The sequence below is a fragment of the Octopus bimaculoides genome, chromosome 8, assembly GCF_046866305.1.
Source record: "Octopus bimaculoides isolate indiv1 chromosome 8, ASM4686630v1, whole genome shotgun sequence".
Lineage (NCBI taxonomy): Eukaryota > Metazoa > Mollusca > Cephalopoda > Octopoda > Octopodidae > Octopus > Octopus bimaculoides.
The window spans coordinates 26781236-26808030 of record NC_142935.1 but is presented as its reverse complement, the minus strand read 5'-3'; the positions used below and the strand labels follow the sequence as shown (position 1 = coordinate 26808030).

The following is a 26795-nucleotide window of genomic DNA, read 5'->3' as shown; positions in this document are numbered from 1 at the left end:
AATCTGGAATAATGTGTCTCTATATGAAATACATATACTGTTGCTCAATACAATTGCATAATGTGTATTTAATGAACATATGAATATATATTACACGTGTTTACATTGTATATCATTGATTATCCGTACACCGTAATGTAATTATATATACATACTTTCTTGAATGTAGCACGCAAACATATTCATTGTATCTGATGTGAGGCATAGCAGGGTACAAGTCCTCGCGTTTATTAATTATATGCTCACAGTTATTGCTTGAAACCATGTTTTCTTACCAACAAAATATGAAACTTCGTCCGCTTTTAACATTTTAAGGTACATGATGCTCCGCTGCGGGAATACTTCATGTGGCTGTTAGAGAAATAGCAGCCAAACTATGCTTTATTGTTTTCAAAGGAAACACTTTCGAAACAATAATGCAATATAAACAGACTGAAAAGAGTGGAAGATATTCATGTCTTGTACATCTCAGCCTGATCAGGCAGATGTAACATGAATAGCAACAAGTAACTAGACATGAAAATTACCCTGTTTTCCTGAATAGCGATTATTTTATATCCTTCAACATAATTGAAACATAACATAAACTGCAATAATTGGAGTAACGCCATTCTTATCTCCTTAATAATAAACAGTATGAAGATTGATAGAAATATACAACATAGTTTACGAACGCCCGTGGTATGATATTCTACTTATAATGCCCAGTGTTAATGATTAGACTTGATTTAGTTCTACTCAGATTATAGTCTTGTATATAGCTCAGCTGTAACATATTATTATTGCACTAAATAAACCACATCATGGTGATTTCGTATGCATATGCCGATCAATATGTGTGTGTGTATATACATATATGTATACATATATAAATATACAAACGTATAAATAAGTATAGATACATACATTCTCACACACATTCTCTCACACACACCATATACACACATATACACACACCTACATATACATGTGGAAACTTGGGTAAGTGTCTTCTACTATAGCTTAGGGCCGACCAAAGCCTTGTGAGTGGATTTGCATGTTGGTGTGCCTGAGTGAATTTTTCTATGTACATGTTAGTATATATGCACACGAATGTCTACGATATAATTATTAACGATATTAAACGATATTGCCAGCTTCTTTCGGTGTGAAAATCATTTATAAACAATAATTTCATATCATACAATACAAGATTGATAAGAGAACTCGAAGAACTTATCTGTTGCTTATTGGCATATGCTATGTTGCTTGTCTACAATGTACTTTCTATCTAGATCGAAAGCATGATATCTTAGATCGATATAGGTAAACTAAAATTTTCATAAGTATATCAATTGTCGGTTTCTTTGTTGTGTATGCCCATTGCACAATCAAATGATTAAACGAGTTAACTGAATATTCCATTACAGAATATTTGGCTAAGTTTCAACCTACACGTGTATTTCATTTGCTTCAGTATATTCACCAACATCACACGTGGATATCACGCAGGTAGATTCACTGTGAATGACTTTACATATGTACTTCGTGTGTATATATATATATTTAGATAGATAGATACATACGTACATACATACATATTTACATACATGCATGGATAAATTCGTACCTTCATACGAACATATGGGTATGTGTGTGTACGTGCGATGTGTATGTGTGTGTGTGTATTCGGCTTCACTTTGTAAATAGGTCATGTTAAGTCCGAGCAGTCTCTCTCTTACATAAACCTTCACCCGTTTTCTCACTCTCTCTTTCTCTCTGACTCTTACAAATACCTATATGTAAATATACGACACGATTAAATGTATTCATATCTATATATATATATATATATATATATTTCATCCAAAATAGAGACGAACACGATTCATCCGAGCAATCGGATTGAAAAACTCTTAAGATGTTAAGATTTCTTCTTAACTTGAAACCGACGGTAGCCTTAATACACAAATAAAGAAATCCTATCCATCATAGCAGTGTTGAGCACTCATTCTCGACGTTCGACGTTCCCGTATATATGCATATGTGTGTGTGTATAGATATTTATATATATACCAGTATGCATGTATGTATATATGCATGTTTGTATCTATGTAGGTATGTACGAATATATGCATGGAAATATGTGTTTATATTGATAGTTTCCATTGGTTTAAAGATAATCGACACATCGTATACTATTTTAAAACATTTCTGGTATCTAGATCATTTGATCCTGCTCAATTCAGTACAAAAGTATATCTCACCCCATCCGCCTCTACATCTTTCAATGTACATCTTAATAAGACTTTACGCATCATGAAAGAAGTTTGCCCCCCCCCCCATATACTTTTATTATTATACATAATTTTCACTATTTTATGTTGCTATTTACAAACTAATTAATTATTATGATTAAAAATCTAATGTTTATCTTGTTCTTGCTGAAGTTTCACTTTACGTAAGTGACATCCTGTGGCCCAGTAAACTCAAACTTTCCCGATAAGAATATATCTAACGCTCCTACAAGTTGCAACTCTCTCTTAAATTCCCCAACTTGCACTCAAAATCTACCAAACTGTGTTAAACATGGGATGCCGAATTCTACAATTCATGTAGTTCTTCACATTTTATGAGTAAAATAGAAGAGGTGACCAAAGGAAAATTGGCTTTCAAGAGAGTCTTGTATTTCTTTTTTGTATTTCTTTTTTGATATTTTTTTTTCTTAAATGTGTATAAATTTCTCGTTTGTCAATAAATTATTTCACGTTTACCACCGAATAAATATGATAGCATTTAACATTAAAATAGTGTATACAGAACAATTAATGGTGTTTCACAACTGGTACAGACACACACAGGCAAACATTTCAATTCTTTTAATTATAAATCAAAAATTTAATCGTTAGTTTTTCATGATTCCCAAAACGTCTGACCTAATTCTTCCATCAAATAGCACTTAGAAGCCATGAGTGCTAAACAAACTGCAAATATTAAATATTAAAACGATATCAAATTTCAGAGTGCTTTTAGCTATTCATTTAGGGTAGGTGCCATGTCGATCAAGAAAATGATCTTTAAATCTATTCAGTTATAAGAAAAGCTAATTTATATATTTATAATTAAAAGCATGTACCTGTAACCCGAAGAAATATAAATGTTTATAGAACAGGTTATACAAAGAGTATACATCAGTATTTCAAGAATACTGATGCCTTTATTGACTTATTTAGTGCAGATATATACATGTTTCAATACATGTTCGCATTTCCCATTTTCCCCATACTCTATGTTTTAGTATTATAAAATGTCAAAGCTATTGTGAAGCTACTACACAGTGAAATAGGACTAACGTGGGGTCTTCAGTTTTAAAGCCTCTATTAGTTATTCTCATTGGACACACTGTGCCATATGAATAAGTGTGGAGGAAACCTACATCTACAGGAAAATACGGCCGCTTTACCAAGAGATTCAGAGAATCTGGCTTCCAAACCAGAGTCCGTTTCACAAAGGTAGGAATGAAAAGATTTCTGTGCCTATCATCTGATGAGACGGCCTTCAGTTTCATAAGGCATCGGCAGAAGCAACTTATAAAGAGTTCCAATTGGAGAAATAGAAATGAATTTTACAAAGTAAAATTTATCCTACGCTCACCTGCTGTCTTACCACGACGCAAGTACATTGGTTCTAGGATTACTGTTATATTGCAATACTACACAGTGGTTGTATGAGCTGCGAATCCTCGTCGACACTGTTATGTCTGAACTTACTGCTATCTAGCACCTTCGGATGATCTCTACTCAACCGCTATACGGCAGCTACTCAACCGTCAGTCCACTCCTACCACGGTCAGACTACCTCTATTTATATGTCTTGGTCGAGCCTACTTCTTGGCTTGGTGGCGTCGACACAACAATTACTTAAGCAACAAGGAAGATTGCAATTAGGACAGTAACACAAAATGTTGAAGCAGAATAATATCCAGGATTCATAACTGGGAGGTAACCCGGACCGCTTAGAGTGTAATGAGGCAAGAACCGAAACAATTGCATGAAGAAAAGGGTCTTCTGTTCAGCTATCGCTACATGTTTCTTTTTTTCTGCTAGGTGTAGGGTTTTAAATAACATTCTTTGTTAAGAATTCGTAAATTTATCCGCGTACGATTGACTCTGTGATCAAATTCTAGAATGTACGGACCCAAATGTTCTAATTACTGAAAGTCATTCTATTTATGTTACGTTTCCCGAAGTACATGGCACTTTAATATTTCTAGAATATTCGCTTTTTACATTATGTTACGGTAGTTTTATTTAAAATTAAAGTATGTCAAATAAAATCTATATAGTTTTTCTTTGTCTACATGATAAACCATCGAATAATAAGCGTATTTGTATTCCAAAAACTATTTTCTGTATGTGAAACTTTTAATTATAATAATTTATATTATCAGATTATGCCAGCGCTAAATGCCCAGAAACATACCTCTTGGAGGTAAAATTGCATAGATAAAATGTCATCATTTACATTATTTACATTATTTATATTATTTACATTCAACGGATATTTGTCCTCATCTTGTTTGTAGTTAACACTTGTTTGTGTTAACAACAAACAAGATAAGTACAAATATCCGTTGAATGTAAATAATGTAAATAATGTAAATAATGCACATAATTCCCCATCTCTTGAATATAGAAATGTCATCATTGTATATCATCCAATTACTTAGAAACGATGGAATCATATGCGATCTTTTGTGGAATACGAAATGCAGTCACCCTACAAGCTATGGGTGTAAAAGTGTCAACTGGCTTGTTACACCTTCCTTTCTATAGTTGAAAGTTAAGATGTCAAAATAGATTCTATATTATACAATTACCAGTGTAGTTCATATCTTCTTATTTTGTAACTTATTATTTAACTGCATAGAATGACAAGACTGCAATGTGCACAACTCTCATTACTTAGTATTAGTCACCACGGTCCTAAAGACGATCATCTGACTGCTCACTGTATATAGAACAACTAAACTACCCAAGAAATTACAAAATATTATTCAATAGAATCATCATATAAGGCTGATTCAGAAGTTTACCTTAAATATATATTACTAATTAGTATTCAAAGTAAGCAAACTGTATATTTAGATTATTGTGGCAGAAAATGAAGTGTTCAAATATCAACGTAAAATTAAATATACGTAACTGGCAACGTCGGTCTTCTTTTTATCAGAACTCGGAAGTAAATAATGTGCACTTCTATTCATTGGAGATGTTTTGCGTAAATGTACTACAGAAAGCATGAATAAGCGTATACGTCTTCATTTTCCAAATAAAGTTAGTTGATATTCAATATGTATCAGGAAGCCGAAGATTTCTTCTGAGAATACATAGAGAAATATTTTTTAGAATTGCTTTTCATAATTTTCTATAGCAAATAATTTTTACATTACTTTTCATTAACATGTCACTCAACGAACTGTTACAATATGTTTATCTTTGTTTTATATGTTTACTTCAACATTACTAGTATAAAGCCCCGCGAAACCGAACTGAAGATTGAAATTTAAATTTTAGATATAGGAAAAAAAGTTACCTGCCATATCAATTTCATATATTGTTTCGTAGGAAATAGCTTAAATTCAAAATGCAGCGATGCTGTTGATGTTATCAATGCAATATTGTAATGAATTATTCAAAAGGAAACAGCTCGTTCAACTTGAAGACAGAGGAATTGTTTTCTATTTCATTCTATAAATGGATATTTTATTTAATAATTCTTTAAAAATGTGTTTCTTCATGCAACAGAAGCATTTCAAAAAGATTTATTTAATATAATTTTCTTCGTTTTCTTTTTCGTTAAGTTTTTAAAACAAAATAACACAACTGTCTCATTTAATATTTTTCATTCGCCATTGCATAAATGACTTAAATGACACACACACAAACACACATACACACACACACGCACACACTGCGTGCACACATGCGCATACACACATACGCACGTACGTACGTGCACACACACACGCACACACGTACGTGCACACGCAACACACTCACGCACGCACACACACGCACAGAGAGAGAAAGGTAGGGAGAGAAAGAAAGAAAGAAAGAAAGAAAGAAAGAAAGAAAGGAAGAAAGAAAGAAAGGAAGAAAGAAAGAAAGAAAGAAAGAACTAGTGAAAGAGAGGAAACGAGAGAAAGAGAGAACTTATTTCCCAATGAAACTCAGAGACTGTATTCTGTACATGTTCCGATGATAAAGTTTTCTGTCTTCTAATCCTTTTAGATAAATTCATAAACTCACATACTTAAGAACTGATATTACATATAAACGTGTAAGTGTTTATGTGTATAAACAACTATTCTAAAATCCATTCTAATTCTAATTAGCTTCATATTAATTGTTTGCCAACGTTGATAACATTCACGAACGGTCTAAAATAAATTTGCTTCTGTTAATTATACCAAATGCGTTGTTTATATTTACGCATTGCACATTAATCTTTAACAGTTTAAACGCCACATTAGAGCTAAATATTGTCGATATATACAATCGGATGCATCATTCTCTGTGTCAACATCATTATTTGTGTCAGGACTTTATTGACAACCACTTCATTATGATTAGTTTAATCAACTCACCTTCACAATTGGCTCTCCGTCGGTGGTGGGGAGAGATTTGATTGAATCAACAAAACTGCCTGCTCGTCATATTAACGTGCAAGTGGCTGCATACTCCACAGGCAAGTAGTTCCCAGGGAGATTCAACGTGATACAGGATGCGACAAAGACTGGTCTTTTTAAAGAAAGGTACTACTGATTTTTGCTAACCAAATGCACTGAAGCAACGTGAAATAAAGTATTTTGCTCAAGGAGACAACTTTCCGCCCTGAATTGAATCCAGGGCCTTACGATCGTGAGCCAAATACCTAACCATTAAGCCATGCGGCTTCACATTTTAAACATCTGTATAACATTAAATGACACATTTACACCTGTTTTTCTATGATAACTTATGCTGGAGCTGCTCCAAAGAATTTCCCCGACCGAACATATATATGTTCATCTGTATTCCGAATATACCTTTACATTGTTTACTATGTCCTTTTATTTCTTTTTAAATTTAAATTAAGCTTGATGTTTTTGAGGGAGATTTCCACGTTGTTTCTAGCCGCTAAAACCGTCAGGTAGAGCCCTCACTGCAATGGTTATGGTCTGTAGAATTTCGGAAACACAATAAATATTAACAGCGTCAATGAAATATTAAACTTTGTGGTAGAGACTAAAATGTTCTATAGTGTATTGATTTAGTTTTACGCCCAAAACAAACCTTCGTATGTTAGTGGTAAAATGCCAGCAGCTAAGCAAGTAGACAGTGATACGAGCTGTGACGATTCTACAGTCTACATTTTCAGCTAAATGGTATAAACGTTTATTTGATAAAACGTACATTACAAACTAAACAGAATAATATCTCACAAATTTCCGGCCATCCTTTGCTAGCTTCAATGGCTTGCTGAATGGCATTCATCACTTACTTTTAATTTGTTTTTTTTTTTAGCAAACTGACATGCATCATTTGTTTGCTGGTCTCCTTCCCACAATAAAGAGTTGTCAGTGAAATAAGGACTATCTATCTATCTATCTATCTATCTATCTATCTATCTATCTATCTATCTATCTATCTATCTATCTATATATCTATATATCTATATCTATCTATCTATCTTTTGATTTATATATATATGTGTACGTGTGTATGTGTGTGTATGTGTATATATATATATGTATGTGTATGTGCATATATATATGTGTGTGTGTGTGTGTGTGTGTGTGTGTATGTGTATTATATATATATATATATATATATATATGGGAGAATGTACGAAAAAAACAATAACAGACGAGGACAGGTGGTGTAAACAACAAAAGGATGTATTAGTATGACGCTCGGGAATACGGAAAGTCTCTCTCTCTCTCTCTCTCTCTCTCTCTCTCTATATATATATATATATATATATATATATATATATATATTATACGATTGTGTATTTATATATATTCGTTTATCTGTTGAATGTATTCCGGTGTAGCCAATCACACATCCACACACACACACACACACACACACACACACATATGTTCACACAGACACACACACACACACACACACGCATACAAGTATATACAAAAATACTTAGAGAAAGATAGGGGACAGAGAGTGAAAGAAAGTGATAAGAGAGGAGATAGGAATGAAAGAGTATAGTTAAATACTAGAACAACAGTTAATATCTCAACATTGTTACTATAGTTGTGGCACAAAACAAAATAAAGATGACGAAAGTATTGATTTTGATGATTAAGATGGTGCTAATAATGTGAAGACGATCTTCAAATCAATTTCGACGAAATCCTTTTATTCAAGTCAAATTTTATTTTACTTTGGGTGCCAATGTTTATCCAAGCCAGTGAGTTGGAAACTCCCCTAACATTTGTTTCAACATATTTTTACTAAACCTTTCGCCAAAACCTCCGGCAAAATTTCACTATTGTTAGCGCGCCTTCTCAGTGACATCTATCATTTTGTAAACCTGAGTAATTACGCGCAATTACCAGTAATTATATATTTCATTATTCACGAAGAAATAAATATATATACGTATGTATGTATGTATGAGTGTATGCATGTACGTATATATGAATGCATGTTTCCATGTATGTATAAATGATAAACAAGCATTCAGCGACGAGTGTATTGTATGGAATTTTAAAGCAGAAACAGCAGTAAGCTAATGAAGTTCATACCATAATTTCTTTTCCCTTTCTCATTTCAGTGTGTCTCATATATATATATATATATATATATATATATATATATATATATATATATATATATATATATATATATATATATATATATATATATATATATATATATATATATATATATATATATATATATATATATATGCAGGCAGTTGTATATATATATATATATATATGCAGGCAGTTGTATAATTAATTATGCGTATAAATATGGATATATATATATATTTATATATATATGCATATAAATATACATATATGTGTATATATATATATATATATATATATATATATATATATATATATATATATATATATATATATATATATATATATATATATATATATATATATATATATATATATATATGTATATATATATATGTATATATATATATATATATATATATATATATATATATATATATATATATATATATATATATATATATATATATATATATATATATATATATATATATATATATATATATACACATATATGTATATTTATATGCATATATATATAAATATATATATATATGCATATTTATACGCATAATTAATTATACAACTGCCTGCATACGCCTGTCTATATATAAATATGCTCATAGAATAAAACAGAGAGGCAGAGGTTTTGTGTAGTGACTGATGTATGTAGTTCACATTGAAAGAGCGCATAAATTTTTCTGGTCGGTAGCTGACGCTTGAAGCAATACGTTATTGATTTTAATGAAAATGATCCCAAGTTTTTCTAATATTCTACGTATCTTCAGGTTTTATTGCTTTGTGTTTCAAACAGAACGTAACTTGTGTGTCGTATATCAGATTTATCTGATACGAGATATGTTATTCGACCTTTATAGTGAAGTGGAATTACTGTACTATTAATATAGTTAGTAAAAAGATGGTGTATATGAGCCTGGTTCTTGTTTTCCGTATACAGACATGTACACTCACACAAACATACACACACGCATATGCATTTCTAGGTAAGAGGTACCAATCTCGAATAATATAGTTCGTGCCAAAATATAAAGAATTTTCGAAATAGTGTTACATATATAGTCTTAATTTGCTAATATATTTAATAATACGGTTACGCAAACACCTGTGTTAACACATTCATGCACAAAGATACCACACGCACTTATATACACAGAGAAACAGGCATACAGATATATACAGACATATATAGGTGTGTGTGTGTGTGTATTTATGATGATGGTGATAATAATAATAATAATAATAATAATAATAATAATAATAATAATAATAATAATAACAGAATCTAAAAACAGAAACAATTCCTATCATAGTAGGTGCCTTAGGTATAATAAAAAAATATTCAGACAAATACATAACAAAAATAGCAGGACTTACAAATATATATAACATACAGAAAATTGCACTACTGGGTACTGCACACATCCTACGCAAAACACTTTCAATACAGTAAACATAAGAGCACCACAGCAAACCACAGCACACACCCAAGGCGCACAGAGCTGCGCTCGGTAGTGAAGTGAAAGCACGTTATAAAAATAAAACTACTGAATAATAATAATAATAATAATAATAATAATAATAATAATAATAATAATAATAATAATAATAATAATAATAATAATAATAATAATAATGATATTACAAAAAATGAGAAAGTAACCATGCTATGGGATATGCCAATACACACAGATAGAGAAATTATTGCCAATAGGTCCGATATAGTTGTCAGCGATCATCAAGAAAAAAATTATTTCTAATCGATGTATCAATACCAACAGAGGACAAGGTTTTTTCTAAAAGAAGTAGAGAAACTTTCAAAATGCAAAGACCTGGAGATAGAGGTAACTCGAATGTGGAGTCAAAATTCAGAAACAATTCTTATAGTAGGCGCATTAGCTATGATAAAAATAATATTCAGACAAATGCATAACAAAAACACCAGGACTAACATATATGTAATATACAGAAAATAGCTCTAATAGGCACCGCACACATCCTACGTAAAACATTTTCAATACAGTAACAATAAGAGCAACATTATAAATCACAGCATATACCCAAGGCACACAGAGCTGCGCAGTGAATGTACGTGATAAAAATAAGACTATTGAATGAAAATATAATAATAATTCCGTATAAAGCAAACAAATTTATTAACAAATGGACTCTCTTGCTCCATTCTGAATGCTAGTGCCAGTCAAAAGTCTGTAGAAAAAGTGAAAACAAGCAACATCCTACTGAACCTAAGAATTATTTCCATAAACACATCATTGATAGACGATATCATTGTAAATTCTTCTTCTATACGGGTTAACAATTTGTAATTTTTTCTGACTTCTGTACTACAAATTATATGGTTGCAAACTTGTAATCTGTCGATCAGAATCACATTGCTATTGAAAATACACAGAGGTGATGCGTAAATATAGACGGAGTCTCTCTGATTACAGGTACGTTAACAAAATGTTTGTCATTTTGCCGTAGACTCTGAATACAATAAAACTGTGAGTACTAAAGTGGTGAATTTCGCCACAAGTTCAAATTTGAAAACTACTAAAAGACGAGTGAATATTTGTCATCGATATATTTGCAACGTTATTGCTTCATCCCATATGTTTGTGTGTTCAAAAATAAGACAAATTCTCCTGGTTTAAATATAATAAAAAACTTATTTCCATTAAGTTGAAACAAACGCTATTGAAATGCTGCCTATAAAATGATTTTATGAGTATATAAATGATGAACGTAAAATAATACTGAAATGGTAACCTATTTAATGCCGACCTCAGGCAGTGAATGTAGAAAACTCATACTTAACTGATTGTTCACTCAGGGAGATGGGAACAAAATATGAACAGAGAATGGAGATGGCGGGGAAACAGAAAGATAGAATGTGTGTATGAGCGATAGCGAGAGAAATAAAGAAGGATCGGACGACTGCAAAAAAAAAAAAATCAATTATATTTCATATATTTAATTTCATAAAATGCATTGCATTATATTATATTATTCCTCTACGTTATTAATATCTCAATAACTATATTTTATTCCATGTATGTCAGAAAATATCATGTTAAAGTAAAGCATATATTTCTTACATAAATAATTACATTAAGATATTTTCTCTACAATTTGTCACTATCATTCAGTGCACATGATTTACTGGGAAATTATACATACCACCATATACACTTACAAACATATATATATATATACACATTCACACATACATACATTTACATACACATAAAAAGCACACACACATATTTATATATATATAAATATATATATATATATATATATATATATATATATATATATATATATATACACATATATACATATGCATGCATATTTATATATACATACTTATATATGTACACACACATATATATAGTGTGAGAGAGGGAGAGAGAAACAGAAGGTGATAATATACATAATATATATGCATCTATACATGTGTGATTATATGTATATACGCAGAGTCATAAATATATGTGTATATATGTGTGTGTATGTTGTCTATATGTGTTTATATAACGTATATATGTGCATAGCAACCGTAGGGAATGATTGAATCGTCTTGTCTTAAGAAAAAGGTATATCCCACTGATTGCCCAGAAACCGTATACCTGCACCAATGACACACAATAGTTGAATATGTAGAAAGCAAATTCCTCTTGCTCTTGGTGCTTCCTTGGTATATTGAAACCCGTTGGAAACAAAACGGAATACTTTTTCCCATAAGTGAAAGGATCACTTGGTTTTTAGTTTTTTGTTTCCTTTTTTTCAGATGCAAAATTTAACATGGGTAAATATTCAAGTATCACGTGGTATATGCATTACAAAGAATCTTCCTTGTCCTGGTGTTGTGAGACAAATTTGCACGTTCAATATGTGTTTAGAAATTTGTGAATGCGTGTTTAGGTATATACATACATGTGTGTATATATACATACATATGCATACATATCATTTATGTATGTGTGAGCATATATATTTACATACTTATATTACAATATTTATATGCGTCCTCTTGTATGTATATAATGTCTACGGTTGTTAGAGTATATAATATATATATACTTCGTATATGTAATTAATATCTGTGTAATCCGTATTCGTATATATATTATATACAACTTATTCCTCTCTACAGCAATATATATATGTATATCCTGAATTATATGTAGTTGTAAAATTAAAAAAGAAATCCGTATAAAATATCATATGTATGTATGTTTGTTTATATGTGTTATAGTTTGAATAAATATATCGCCTAGTTTGATATATTTCATATTATATGTGTATATACTTATGACTAGAATATATATATATATATATATATATATATATATATATATATATATATATATATATATATATATATATATATATATATATATATATATATATATATATATATATAAATATATATATATCTATATATATATATATATATATATATATATATATATATATATATATACATACATACATATATGTATACATATATACACACAAACACGTATATAATATATATCTATATACTTACATACCTATATATACAGATATATGTATATATATATATATATATATATACATACATACATACATACATATATATATATATATATATATATATATATATATATATATATATATATATATATATATATATATATATGCGTGTCTGTATGTACCTCTATATATCTATATGCTTGTCTGTATATATCTCTATATATCTATATACATATATATATGTGTATATATATATATATATATATATGTATATATATATATATATATATATATATATATATATATATATATATATATATATATATATATATATATATATATATATATATATATATATATATATATATATATGTTCGTGTTATAAGTGCATACACATGTATATATACTATGCATGTTGTTCCATCTTGTGTTATTCGTGTTTCCCAGTTGTTTTCTATTTTCTGTTAAGTTTTATAGTTCAAGTCATTTTGCGTTGTTCTTAGTCTAAGTATTGAAGTCTCCAGTAACGTGTGTTTAATGCTACAGCATTAATTAAAGTCTTACGTTAAAGTTTTCAATATGTCTCTCTTTGTTAACTCTCATAATTGAGCTATGTTTCTGTCTAATATACATCTTGTCAACATAAATATTTCCTAGTACTTTGTATATTTCGACCTGTTTAAATGTTTGAGTAAACTTTTCCTATGTCAATTTGAAAATTCTCTTCGTCGTTACTATATATTTCTTGTTCTTAATATTAAATGTATCAGTTAGCATTTGTCTTTGGTTTTATGTGTTGTTTCGGTGTTTTGTTGTTTCGTTGTTTCGTCGTTAGTTTGGTCTATCGAGCTTAGCGTGAATGTCAGATCTATGTTTGTATTTGCCCCTATAGATGTGTATACTTATTTAGAAATGTTTGTGCATTATAACTAATTTTAAAAGGTTATAAATTTAATTTGAGCAAAACATTCAGCAGAAATTGCATAATTTTTTGTTGCAGTGGTCTGTAATCAGCCACCAAGTATTGAGAATGCACTTCACAATGCACCAAGAGAACAAGCAAGGTTCCCAGCCGGTACTGAATTGATGTACACTTGTCGTTCAACTTATACGGCGAGCGGCTATCAACGTGCTATGTGTAAAGGTGACGGTACTTGGAGCGGACCTAAAATGACATGTACAAGTAAGTAAATTTATGTTGCTCAACATTTGTTTTACGTAGTGCAATAGAGAAATACTTCTAGATGTTTGTATTTGAATAAATCACAAATCAAAATACAATCCGGCGGAAACGTTTTCGGCGATATTTCTTCTCGCTGTTCTGAGTTTAAATCCCTCCGACGTCATCCTTGCCTTTCATCCATTTTAATAACATTTAGTACCAGTCATGAACTGGCTTCAATGTAACTGACTTGTCGCCTCTCCTCAAAATTGCCGATCTCGAACCCTGAAATAGACTGTAGTCACTTTGAGAATGTCTGTTGTAATCTCAATCACGTGTACGCATGGAAATCGGAGAACAGTATTATGATTCCTAGGCTCAAGAAAATAACTTTGCATGAGGGAAAGATGAAAATATCTTTTGAATGATGTCACCAGCAGTAATAATAAGTTTAAATGGTTCACTTGGTGTTTCATTAGCACAGCTATTCGTCGACAGTGTATCAACACTGTTGATTGTTTATTGAAGGAGAGCATGGTTATATGCGCTATTTTTATTCCTCTCGATTGACGAACAGTAAATTTGACTAAGACATTTTTAAAACTCAGATGTTAAAGCGACATTATTGCCAACAGCAAGGTTATTCGACACCTAGTGGCACTTTAATTCTCCTCGCATGAGTTGGTTAATGAATTTCGTTAAATAGAATGTTATTGTAACAAGGAATAATATAATCATCACATTTCGCATACATTCCTTCAATTAAATGGCATTCAATCTCATACGATAAATATAGTCTCACAAGATTAAACGACTTATACTCTTAGTAAAATTATTGTTATGCTGTTGAAACTTATGTAAATATATGCCAATTTAAAGCGTAGTGTAAGTCCGAGGAAAGGCAAGATTAAATTGTGCTACGCATAGAAGTTAATAGATTAACACAAGCTTATAAAGTTTATGAGATTATGATTTCCAGTTATTTTTTTTTTTTTTCAAATTTGGAAATGCGTGATCGACATATAGTATCTAATGTAATCTCACCATCCTAGACATTGCTATGTGTCCTAAAATCCTTACCTTTTGGTATAAGATCTTCCAACGAAAAGCGAAACTTTGATATTAATTCATAATTGTAAAAGCAAAATAAAAACTAACGTAGAAATGTAAAAATAAAAAAAGAACTAAATAAATAGAATTTCATGTACAATAGGTGCATGCATATTGGGCCTAAATATAGATAACATAGATACCATAGATGTGTTTCCGTCAAAGATCGGACCAAGCCATGTATAACATAATAACATTTTTTTTCTTTATAGAAAGAGAAGAATGACAAAATCTTAATATTCTTCCTTTAATTCTACCCATTAATATTTATTTCCTTTCCTAGATTTAAACGTTATTCATCAAAATAAAAACTCTATGAACAATGTCTTATGTAATAGATTTTTAAAACCATATTTAGTTGATTGTACAACCATATATTTGAGAAATATAATTCTTAAGATGTGACATCGATATATTTTTAAATGCATTGCAATACACAAACTCATTATATTTCACAATATTAAAATAGTTAAACCACAATTTCTTCATGATATTATGTTCCAGCTAACTTTGCGTAAGTGGTAACGTATGTTAGCGTATATGTCATGGGCATGGCGCTTAATTTAAGCAGATTTCTAATATAAACTGATTTCATTTGCTTGAAGTAGAAACGTGCTTCAAGAGATTATCTAGTATATAATCACTCCTATTTCCTTTTGCCTTTTCCTCTCAATTTAAATCAATACGAATCATGCGTAAACGCTATTGGATTAAATTGCAGACGAGAATTCACATATTTTATCTCATTTGATGTCATTTATATATGAATTATTTCGAGCGCATAGTTGCATTGTATACCCGTATCCATTTAAGATACGGTATTAGATTGGTTGAAGAGCTAGTAAAAGAATGGTTTCGGAATTCTCTGATAGTTTTACGTTACAGTAAAATAAATTACAATTAAGGATGAAATATACCCAGATATTTCGAACATTCTTATAAGGATAATTTATATGATGACCAGCAAATAAATGATTCTATCAATGAAGATTGGTTATTTTATGCACAGAAACGATAGAGTTTTAACGGGAATGTATACTGTTAGCTATCGGCATTAAGTAATAGAAAGATTCAAGTTATTTGTGACTGGTTAACACAATACCACAAACATTATCTTTCTCTTGTCCTGTAAAGTCTAGTGCGTGATGGATTTGCATTTTCTGCTTTCTGCGTTCAATTTATTTGTTATGTAAGTTGGAGAAATGAAATCTAAATGAATAAATTAGTTGAACACATTTATATATGTGTGTTTGTTCGTGTGTCTTCGCGCTTACGCGGTTGAGTGCGAGTGTATATGCGCATCTGCGTGTGTGAAATTAATTGCTAAAATCATATAAAGAATAAGCATACATATATATAAACCAACAAAGCACAAATTTTGGAATTTTTCATGAGAACGTGTTGCTTACTGATCTAAATTATTTTATTTACCTTATTCACAAATCTAAATAATTATGCATCAACAATAATAACATAATGCTAATATTAATTGCAAATGGAAGCCACATATGCAGGCGTGTATATAATGGGGGTGAACTGTTAAAAGAGCTTCCTCGAAGAAATGAAATCTGCTCAGTTAGGTATCACGCTATATCTCTGCACATAAATCTAAATAGTACTGGAATCTAGGATCAGCTCTCTCTCTCTCTCTCACTCTCTCTCTCTCTCTCTCTCTCTCTCATTTTCTGTGAAATTAATAATTTAGGACAAACTATAATACGTATGAAACCTTATGTAGACACATTTTTCTACTATAAGCACAAGGCCTGAAATTTGGAGGGGGTGGTCCAGTCGATTTGATCGAACCTAGTACGCAACTGGTACTTAATTTATCGACCTTAAAAAGATGAAAGGCAAAGTCGACTCCGGCGGAATTTGAACTCAGAAAGTAACGGCAGACAAAATACCGCTAAGCATTTGACCCGGCGTGCTAACGATTCTGCCAGCTCACCGCATGTAGACACAGGATAAAGCTTTATAGAATCGTACATAGTTATGAATATTATAGAGGTATCTACAATTATTGTCCGATCCATCACATTCACGACTTCTAACTCGAAATATACATGTTGTCACATGTATTGTGAAAAATAAAACCACCACAATAACATGTCTTTTTGTATGTATATGTGTCTGTTTGTGAGATAGGGCGCACGTGTGTACGTGCGTGTGTATCCCCATCAACTGTAGTCAGCTTCCGTAACACAAACTATTGAGTTGTAGTAATCTGGCAACGTCCGTCCGTTTGAGAGATGTCACATTTGTGTTCTTTGGTATTGAGTAACACTTCTGATTACGTAGACCTGATTCAACGACTGCTGATGTAGACATCATCAATCAACCCGTCAATGCAACAGGTTGAAATTATATCATATAGATAGATAGATAGATAAATAGATAGATACATACATACATACATACTCACATACATACATACATAGACAGACATAAATATATACATTATACGTGCCCATACGCACACGCTATATGTATATATATATATATATATATATATATATATATACATATATAATTGAAATCTATAGAAAAACGAAATACAAAGGCAGGTGTTTCAGTAACAAACAAGTGTATTACTTTGATGCTCTGGAAAAATGGAAGAGTTTTTGACGTTTTCGACCCTCCGCTCTTCAACAGAAAGGAATAAAAAAAAAACACAAACAGAGAGAGAGAGAGAGAGAGAGAGTATGAAAAAAATCCTTTATGTATAAATATGTAGTGACACAGGAGTGGCTGTGTAGTAAGTTCTTGCTTACCAACCACATGGTTCCGGGTTCAGTCCCTTGAGCAAGTGTTCTGCTATAACTTCGGCCAGACCAAAGACTTGTGATTGAATTTGGTAGACGGAAACTGAAAGAAGCTTATTCTTTGTATATATATATATATATATATATATATATATATATATATACATATATATATATATATATATGTGTGTGTGTGTGTGTGTGTGTGTGTGAGTATGTATGTGTGTGTATGTTTGTGTGTCTGTGTTTGTCACCCAACGTTGCTTGGCAACCGATGCTGGTGTGTTTACGTCACCGTAACCTAGCAGCTCGGCACAAGAGCCCGATAGAATAAGTACTGGGTTTACGAAGATTAAGTTCTGGAGTCGATTTGCGCAACTAAACGCGGTCCTTCAACATGGCCGCAGTCAAATGACTGAAACAAGTAAACTAATAAAAGAATATATATTCTTTCTAGGATTAAATAAAAAGACCACAAACAGAAAGTATGACATACCTGTGAAAAAATATATGTATGCGTGTGTGTGTATGTGTATATATGTGAATAAATATGTGCATATATATATATATATATATATATATATATATATATATATATATATATATATATATATATATATATATATATATGTATGTGTGTGTGTGTGTGTGTATGTAATTTAAAAAGTGCGTAGTAAATAGACACACGAACATATACAAAATACACACACGAACGGAATCGTCTGCAAGTAGTTGGGTTCAGCATATTATCCTCCATTTTCTAATTGTTATACAAATTTGGGGTAAAACCTCCACTTTTACCCGCTCCCATTGATTGCACTTAGTATAGCACTAGTGTAGAAATAATTGGGTACCCTCCCAGCAGTATATTGGATAGATACTATCCCTTAGTGGGTTGAACCCCCAACCCCTAACTCTCTCACGTTATATATTTAAATATATATATATATATATATATATATATATATATATATATATATATATATATATATATATATATATATATATTTAAATATATATATATATATATATATATATATATATATATATATATATATATATATATATATATATATATATATATATATATATATATATTTAAATATATATGTATATATATATATATATATATATATATATATATATATATATATATATATATATATATATATTTAAATATATATATATATATATATATATATATATATATATATATATATATATATATATATATATACATTTACATCATGCCTATATATTTAGTATTTTTGTGTGGCCCAATGTGTTGCAACCATGATCGTAAAATTGTGGTTTCGATTCCTGGACTGGGTGATGCGTTATGTTCTTGAACACAATCTACTCACGTTGCTCCAATGTACTCGAGTAGCGTTCTTTGCGCTGAGAATATAATGTATATATACATAATGTAAAGTATGTCTTTTTGTGAGTGTTTGTTGGTGTGTTTCGTCCCCGTAATTTAATAGTTCGGCACTAGAGACCGATAGAATAAGTACCAGGCTTTAAAAAAAATAATGCTGGGGTCGATTCATTCGACTAAAATCAATTCTAGGTGATGATCCATCATGGCTGCATTCTAATGATTAAAACAGTTAAAAAATCAAAGATACACGCACATAAATATATGTGCGTAGATATTTGTATATGTGTGTGCGTATATAAAGTTCACTTTTGCGCATCTGTGAAAGTTATCAACATACTTTTGCACATAACTTTTGCTAAAAGTTTGCATATTTTACATGACTAATCTGTTATGACTTTATTAGAAATGAATTAAAATGTGTCTCAATCATTTATGCTCTCGGTGAGAATAGTCCGTGAAGATTGCGAAAACATTGAATAATCAAAAATTCAACTAGAGATAGCTTTAAGCGTCCTTGAAGAAATGTGTTATATATTAAAGTACTGCTTTAAAACAAATCGTTTATATTAGATTTTCTTTGCAGGATATATCCATTCATTGTCATTCTATTCGCTTTTACAATATCTTTGTTTCGCTTCGCTTTTTATTACGGTATTGGAATAACATACAATTAATTATATGTTCTTAGATGTTTAATTAATTTTCTTGAAAATAATGCTAATCCTGCTTTAGCACATTAGAAAACTTGACATTTTTTCTGTTTCAAAATGCTAAGTGACTAATGAAGAATCCGTATCTAATGTCTTCTTTAAAAAAAATATTTTCACATCTTATATCTGTGAATTCGTCTGATGCATTGTTTAGGCAGTTAAGCAACTACTAACGTCGGTTTTCTTATACTTCTCAATGTTTGCATGTGTGTGTGCGTGCGTATGTATGCATATGTGTATTCATGGTTGAGCGCACATGTATGTGAGAGTATATACGTATATCTATATATCTATCTACACACACACACACACACACACACACACACACACATATATATATATATGTATATTTAGACATATATAGAAATACGCATTATGTCTATAATTATATTTATGCATTCACTCAATTATATATATATATATATAAAGGATATGAAGGGTATTGTAGTCAACCAAACCGTAAAGATACAGGCAATTCCCCATGAGTGGGGAATAGCACTTATGTGTGTCTGTAGATGTTTGTTAGGAGATGTGTATTTATGTGCAAATATTAATATGTATTGTACTGCGGATTATATTATCGGAAAACTGCTTCATTGTTTTGTCAAGCAGATTGAATTGATGCAGTTTGAATTTCACAGTGAAATTCAGAGACCATTAATCGTGACTGCTAAACAAATTGTCTTAACGCGAACTTGGAATTTATCTAGAGAGAATATGCCAAAGTATCTGGTCTCAGACACTTGAACGTTGTGATGTATGCACAGGCAAACATATATATCTACTAGCAACAGACTTAATATGGATTGTGCTCTATTGCCGTTATTTTTACGGTACTGTCAAGTATAATTGAAGGTTGTTGACATTCACATGAGCTTGGGTTGACTTTATGCCATGGTATTGTGCTTGTCATGCGATATTTACTCACCTATGCAAATAGCCAGTTTCTAGCATGATGAGTGCAACGTCTCCCGTTACATACTCAAACTTGTACATTTAAAAAAAATTCTTGTAAGATTATAAATTTTAGTCGTATAGAATGTATCATGCACTTTGTGTTCAACTGGGGGCTAAAGCAACCCTTTAAATTATAATTAATAGTTTCGTCTGGTTTTCAATAACACTCGAACGATATCAGAATCTCACTAGTCCTGTTGTGGGATTCAAGCGTTTAATTATTTTATGCATGTGGAAATAACATGAGGGCCAAAACTGAGAGTAACAAATATTATTACGTGGGACGATAAACATTTGCCATAACATATATGTCGATATGCATACAACTAGTTTTCCTTAAAATACTGTTGCTCTAAAACTCCTTGTAAATGTACAATAGGATGTACAGTTTGATGCAATTATAACATTGCCATGAAGACTTTCAGCTGGATATTGGTGATCTTGTTTTCTTTTTGATCCAAAGTATTTAGAAACCATTGATATAAGCATATGTCAATAGAATATTATCAAAACTTTACTGTTGAAATATAGTTGCCAGACTCAGCATGGGTTTCAACGAGCTAAATGTATTTCAATGTAACTCTTATTGTAACAAGCTTCAGTTAGCGAGATACATGTCATATTTCCCATGCAGAGACATGATCGATGAATCCAGACCACTTCACTACGGTCTTCTGGTCTTCCGTTATCCATTATCGAATTAATGTATCTAAATTAGATTACGTTTTCCGATATCATTGTTCTAAAATTTTGATGAATAAGATCCACTGAGAAAGCTTCAACACGATCACAATGCCTGCAGAAATAGACACCAGATCACTAAAAATCATATCACACACTATGAACGAAAGAACGTTACAACACTCGATTTAGGTGCAAATCGTTCGTGTTTCACTGAAGCGCAATGGACGAAAGTAGCTAGAAACCGTTTGGTTGTACCGGTGCCGAAGCAGTTGTTAAGAGGAACCCATAAGAAGAACACCAATTAAATCATAGAAGTAATTTTCCTGTCTGGTGCTGAAAATGAAAATGTGTGTTAGAAATGTATGACTGTATGATTAGACAAGGAGCAAGTATAAAGTTTATAATATATACTTGATATCGCTATGACCAACACACGATGGCGAATGATAACGTTTTTAATGCATTTATGAGTATTATGTTAACATTTCTGTTTATGTGCCATGTAAAACAATAATATATATGTACAGATCTTTGGTTGTAGAAAATTATAGCATATTGAGCATCATGATAAAAAGATTTTTCTAAAATACGATATGTGAACAATATATTTGTAATGAAATGTTTAAAGCTTAAGTGCATACGACATAAGATGTCAATGTTTTTGTCGCTTATAGACTGACATCTTTGAAGATACAATTTCTAGCTGACGGTTTCATATGTCTTCATTATATAAATAGCATTCTTTCCATGTAGGTATAACATGTGAATATCAGAAAAAAATCAGATGAATTGCTTCCACAAAAATCTTTTATTTACAATTGAATTTATTTCAGTTTAGATCAATAATAGCAAAAACACTGTACGCTCTTAGAGTAATTCTCAAGGTTATGTTACGTTATACAATGAATGAATAAGGGAATATTTTACAATCACATTCCAGAGCAGAAAATAATTACAAACGCTCATAGTTTCAAAAAGTAATTTATAACATTTAGTTTTAAGTTAAAACCGGGATGATATTGCTGTAAATATGGGTATTTTTGTTTCTTTTTTTATGACTATCCATGCATTATATTATGGAAACATATCTATATGTCTACGTGAATATATCTACCTAAGATGATTTCATCATTATTATAGAGTTAGCTGTCCCTCGATGTTATTACTTAATCACATATATTCATTATATTTTCGGAATTGAGCACTGTAAAATTGCCCGAAGTAACGTTTGATATTTTTCTACTAATGCAATAATAGATTATCTTTAATGTTGAATAACAATTCACTTGTTTGATTTGTTTATATTTTTAAGAATTCACCATGAGTTACATGATTCTCTTTATAAAGGATCTATAATAAAATTCGCTAAAAAACGATTTATTCATATTTATAAATTACGTAAAGACACGAAATGCATATTCTAAAATTTCCTTTGTTTTATATCAAATAAAGTGCAAACCACTTGTTCTTCCTCTACTTTCAGAATCTGATGCTACAGAGCCCGAAACAGGTAAGTAGATACAATATAACAGCAAAAGGTTGTTGGTTACACATAATAATCGAACCTATATAAAGCCGGCGAATATATTTCGATTGGTATATTTCAAAGCACAGTGGTTTTTACCCTAAATTTCGTTGCAAGTTATGTTCATAAATCTTTTAACAAATAAAATTTCTGGTTTCTATTTTATCGATCTTAGAATGAAGTATAAGGTGAAATTGGACTCAGAATGGCAATATTCCAAAGTATACTGTCGTAAAAATAAAAATATGCTGCCATTCTATGAGAATGGAACAACACTGTAGGAAGTAATTCTAGAATGATCTACTAATTTGCGAGGTAAAAATTTATAGGCTATGATAGATTATGTACACATTTCCCATAATCATTCGATCAATATTTTTTAAGTATACCAAAGAGATAAGACATTAAAATATATGCCTTAAAAGGGCTTCCAAATACATATTTTCGCGAACATCAAAATAGTGTAGAATGTATACATTTCAAAAAAGAAAGTGAAACAAGCCAAATGTTTTTCATCATTTTATTATCGCATGAAACAAATATTGAATGCTTAAAGGAGTACACAGCAAACTCAGAAAAATGGCTAGTCTCCAATCGCTCATATTGAACCTTTGACTAAAGTGCAATAAACTACGCTGAAAGATACTGTGTTGCCAAATATTTACCCAATGGAAAATTGTAAATTATGCTAAATATTGCTTCCATTTTACAGATTAACACTGGTTTATCTTCAGTTTTTTCACAAACTGATTTTTTTTGTTTTATTTACTTGCCTGTATTTGCATTATGTATTTTAAATTTCGCATCTAAAATTGCATTGTATTTTCAACTGTAAACTAGATTGTAAGTATCCGGGAGAGGTATCCAATGGACGACGGGAAGGTCAAGATTTCCGATATCCCGCAAAAGTGACATATTTTTGCAATGAAGGTTTCCAGTTGATCGGCAATCCTGTGCGAGAGTGCCAGCTAAATGGACAGTGGTCAGGATCTCTACCACTATGTAACCGTGAGTGTTAATTATCACTTGTTAATAAGATTATTCTCTTTTCCCATTTTAATGAAAAATAATAAATGTGATTGTTTGTTTAATACATCAATTGAATACATTGAAGATTAGTTTTTTTTAATAACATAGTAGGCGTGTTAAAAGAAGCTCAGACACAAATCAACTACTTGGGCTGAATAGGAATCTTATATGAATATCATAAGCAAAGTATTATATTCACTAAGTTCGCGAGTGCAACGAAACGGATTTTTCTCAGAATTCAGAAAGACAGTTTGATAGTTCATTGTTTTAATTATAATCTTAACCATGATATAATCAACTCATATCACATATTGTATATCTGTGTCATAATTTGTAACAGGCTAAATCATTTACTATATAAATACTTAGAACTATGTGAAACAATATTCTAGTTTGAAGAATTATATGACGATAGATTGATTCTACAGAAAGCCGCCTTAGCAGTATCAAGAATATACTAAATTACCTAAAAGGTTACAAATTAATATAGATGTTGTTCACAAGCTACTAATTACTTTGTCGCTGAAGCACTTCTTCCCTTCTTTCCTCTCAAACCTTATAAAGTTATTCCCGATATCGGAGGTACTCCCCGAACCGGTCAGCCAAGCGGCTTCCGTTTCACCGATGTATTTAGAAGGAGAGAAAGAGCAGATGCATTAAATGACGTAGTTAGAAGTGCATGTAAAGGAGTCAGTGATATGATAGGGTGGATGATGGGTACTTGTGATGATGGTGGTGTTGTAGAGTTAAGGTCGCGACAGCGTGGGCGGAAGCACGAGAACGAGCCAGGTGGGGAGGTGGGATTAGGGAAAAAAACTGTAGACCAGGCGGCCACGCAGGTTGTGGGCTCGTTTGAAGGAGGATATATATATATATATATATATATATATATATATATATATATATATATATATATATATATATATATATATATATATATATATATAGAGAGAGAGAGAGAGAGAGAGAGAGAGAGAGATAGATATACACAATGACTAACAAATTAAATATCACTTACCGTAATCGTCTTCTATATATCAAGGGACCAAATATATGTGGAATAAAATTATATTTTTTCTGTAGCTGACCCCTTTACTACATTAACATAAATCAAAACAATAGACTGTAAAATATATTTTCTTTTCAGCAATACGTTGTGAGAAACTTGGACCACCATTAAATGGCTTTATTACTGGATCAGGTGAAACGTACAATACAGTTTTGCGTTTCTCATGCCCAGAAGGATATAAGCTTGTTGGATCAGCAGAGCGTCGCTGCATGTCGGACGGAGAATGGAGTGGACAGCTGTCGCGATGCCAAGGCAAGTATCATTCATATATGTATGTATATATCTATCTATCTATCTATATATATATATATATATATATATATATATATATATATATATATATATATATATATATATATATATTGAACTTTTGAATATGCACGAATGAAACGCTGAATATTTTGCTCCGAGAATGTTTACTTCAGATAGATATTAGTTTTACATACACACACACACACGCAAACACATATGACAAATGCATAATGAATAGATAACCTATTTGTATAGATAGATAGATAGATAGATAGATAGATAGATAGATAGATAGATAGTTAGATAGACACATAGATACATAGATAGATAGATAGGTAGATAGATAGATAGATAGATATGAATAAGTATGAGGTTCATTGTATCGAAGTCATTGAGAAAAGAATAATACCCTTAAGAGTATTCAAGAATTAATCAAAATTTAATTAGGAGTGTGACAGCATCGTTTACCTATAGGGAATGAAAATGAACAGAGAAATCCAGCATATATACAAAATATAATTTTCTTAACTCGCACATACAGAGACGTGAATCACTGACACACATGCATAAAATAATATATATAATTATGTGCGTGTGTTTTGTTTGTGTGTATAAAGAAATGGACCCTATATATTTGAAAGGAAGTATGCACACATAATCTGCCTCTCTCACAGCTTGCTTCTGTCGACTGAAACTTACAAAGCTTTGTTCTACTCGAGTTTAAAATCGGATTGTTTTGCCAGAATTATTGTACATCATAATCGAACACAATACCAACCAGTTCGGATGTCAGATTCTCAGCTACACTA

General features: G+C 30.9%; 1 protein-coding gene across 30 annotated transcripts in view; it reads left to right on the top strand.

The window, feature by feature from the left end:
- LOC106881627 (protein lev-9) overlaps positions 1–26795 on the top strand; it is a 654521-nt gene that overhangs the window by 494322 nt on the left and 133404 nt on the right. For 18 of the 30 annotated variants that reach the window (XM_089356222.1, XM_089356211.1, XM_089356213.1 and 15 more), the window contains 4 exons: positions 14343–14525; positions 23595–23621; positions 24477–24644; positions 25813–25986. In XM_089356222.1, coding sequence (XP_089212348.1) covers positions 14343–14525; positions 23595–23621; positions 24477–24644; positions 25813–25986 — 552 coding nt within the window. Of the gene's footprint in view, positions 1–12614; positions 12633–14342; positions 14526–23594; positions 23622–24476; positions 24645–25812; positions 25987–26795 lie in introns of all 30 variants that reach the window. The other 12 variants (XM_089356227.1, XM_089356218.1, XM_089356206.1 and 9 more) reach the window with 2 other exon arrangements.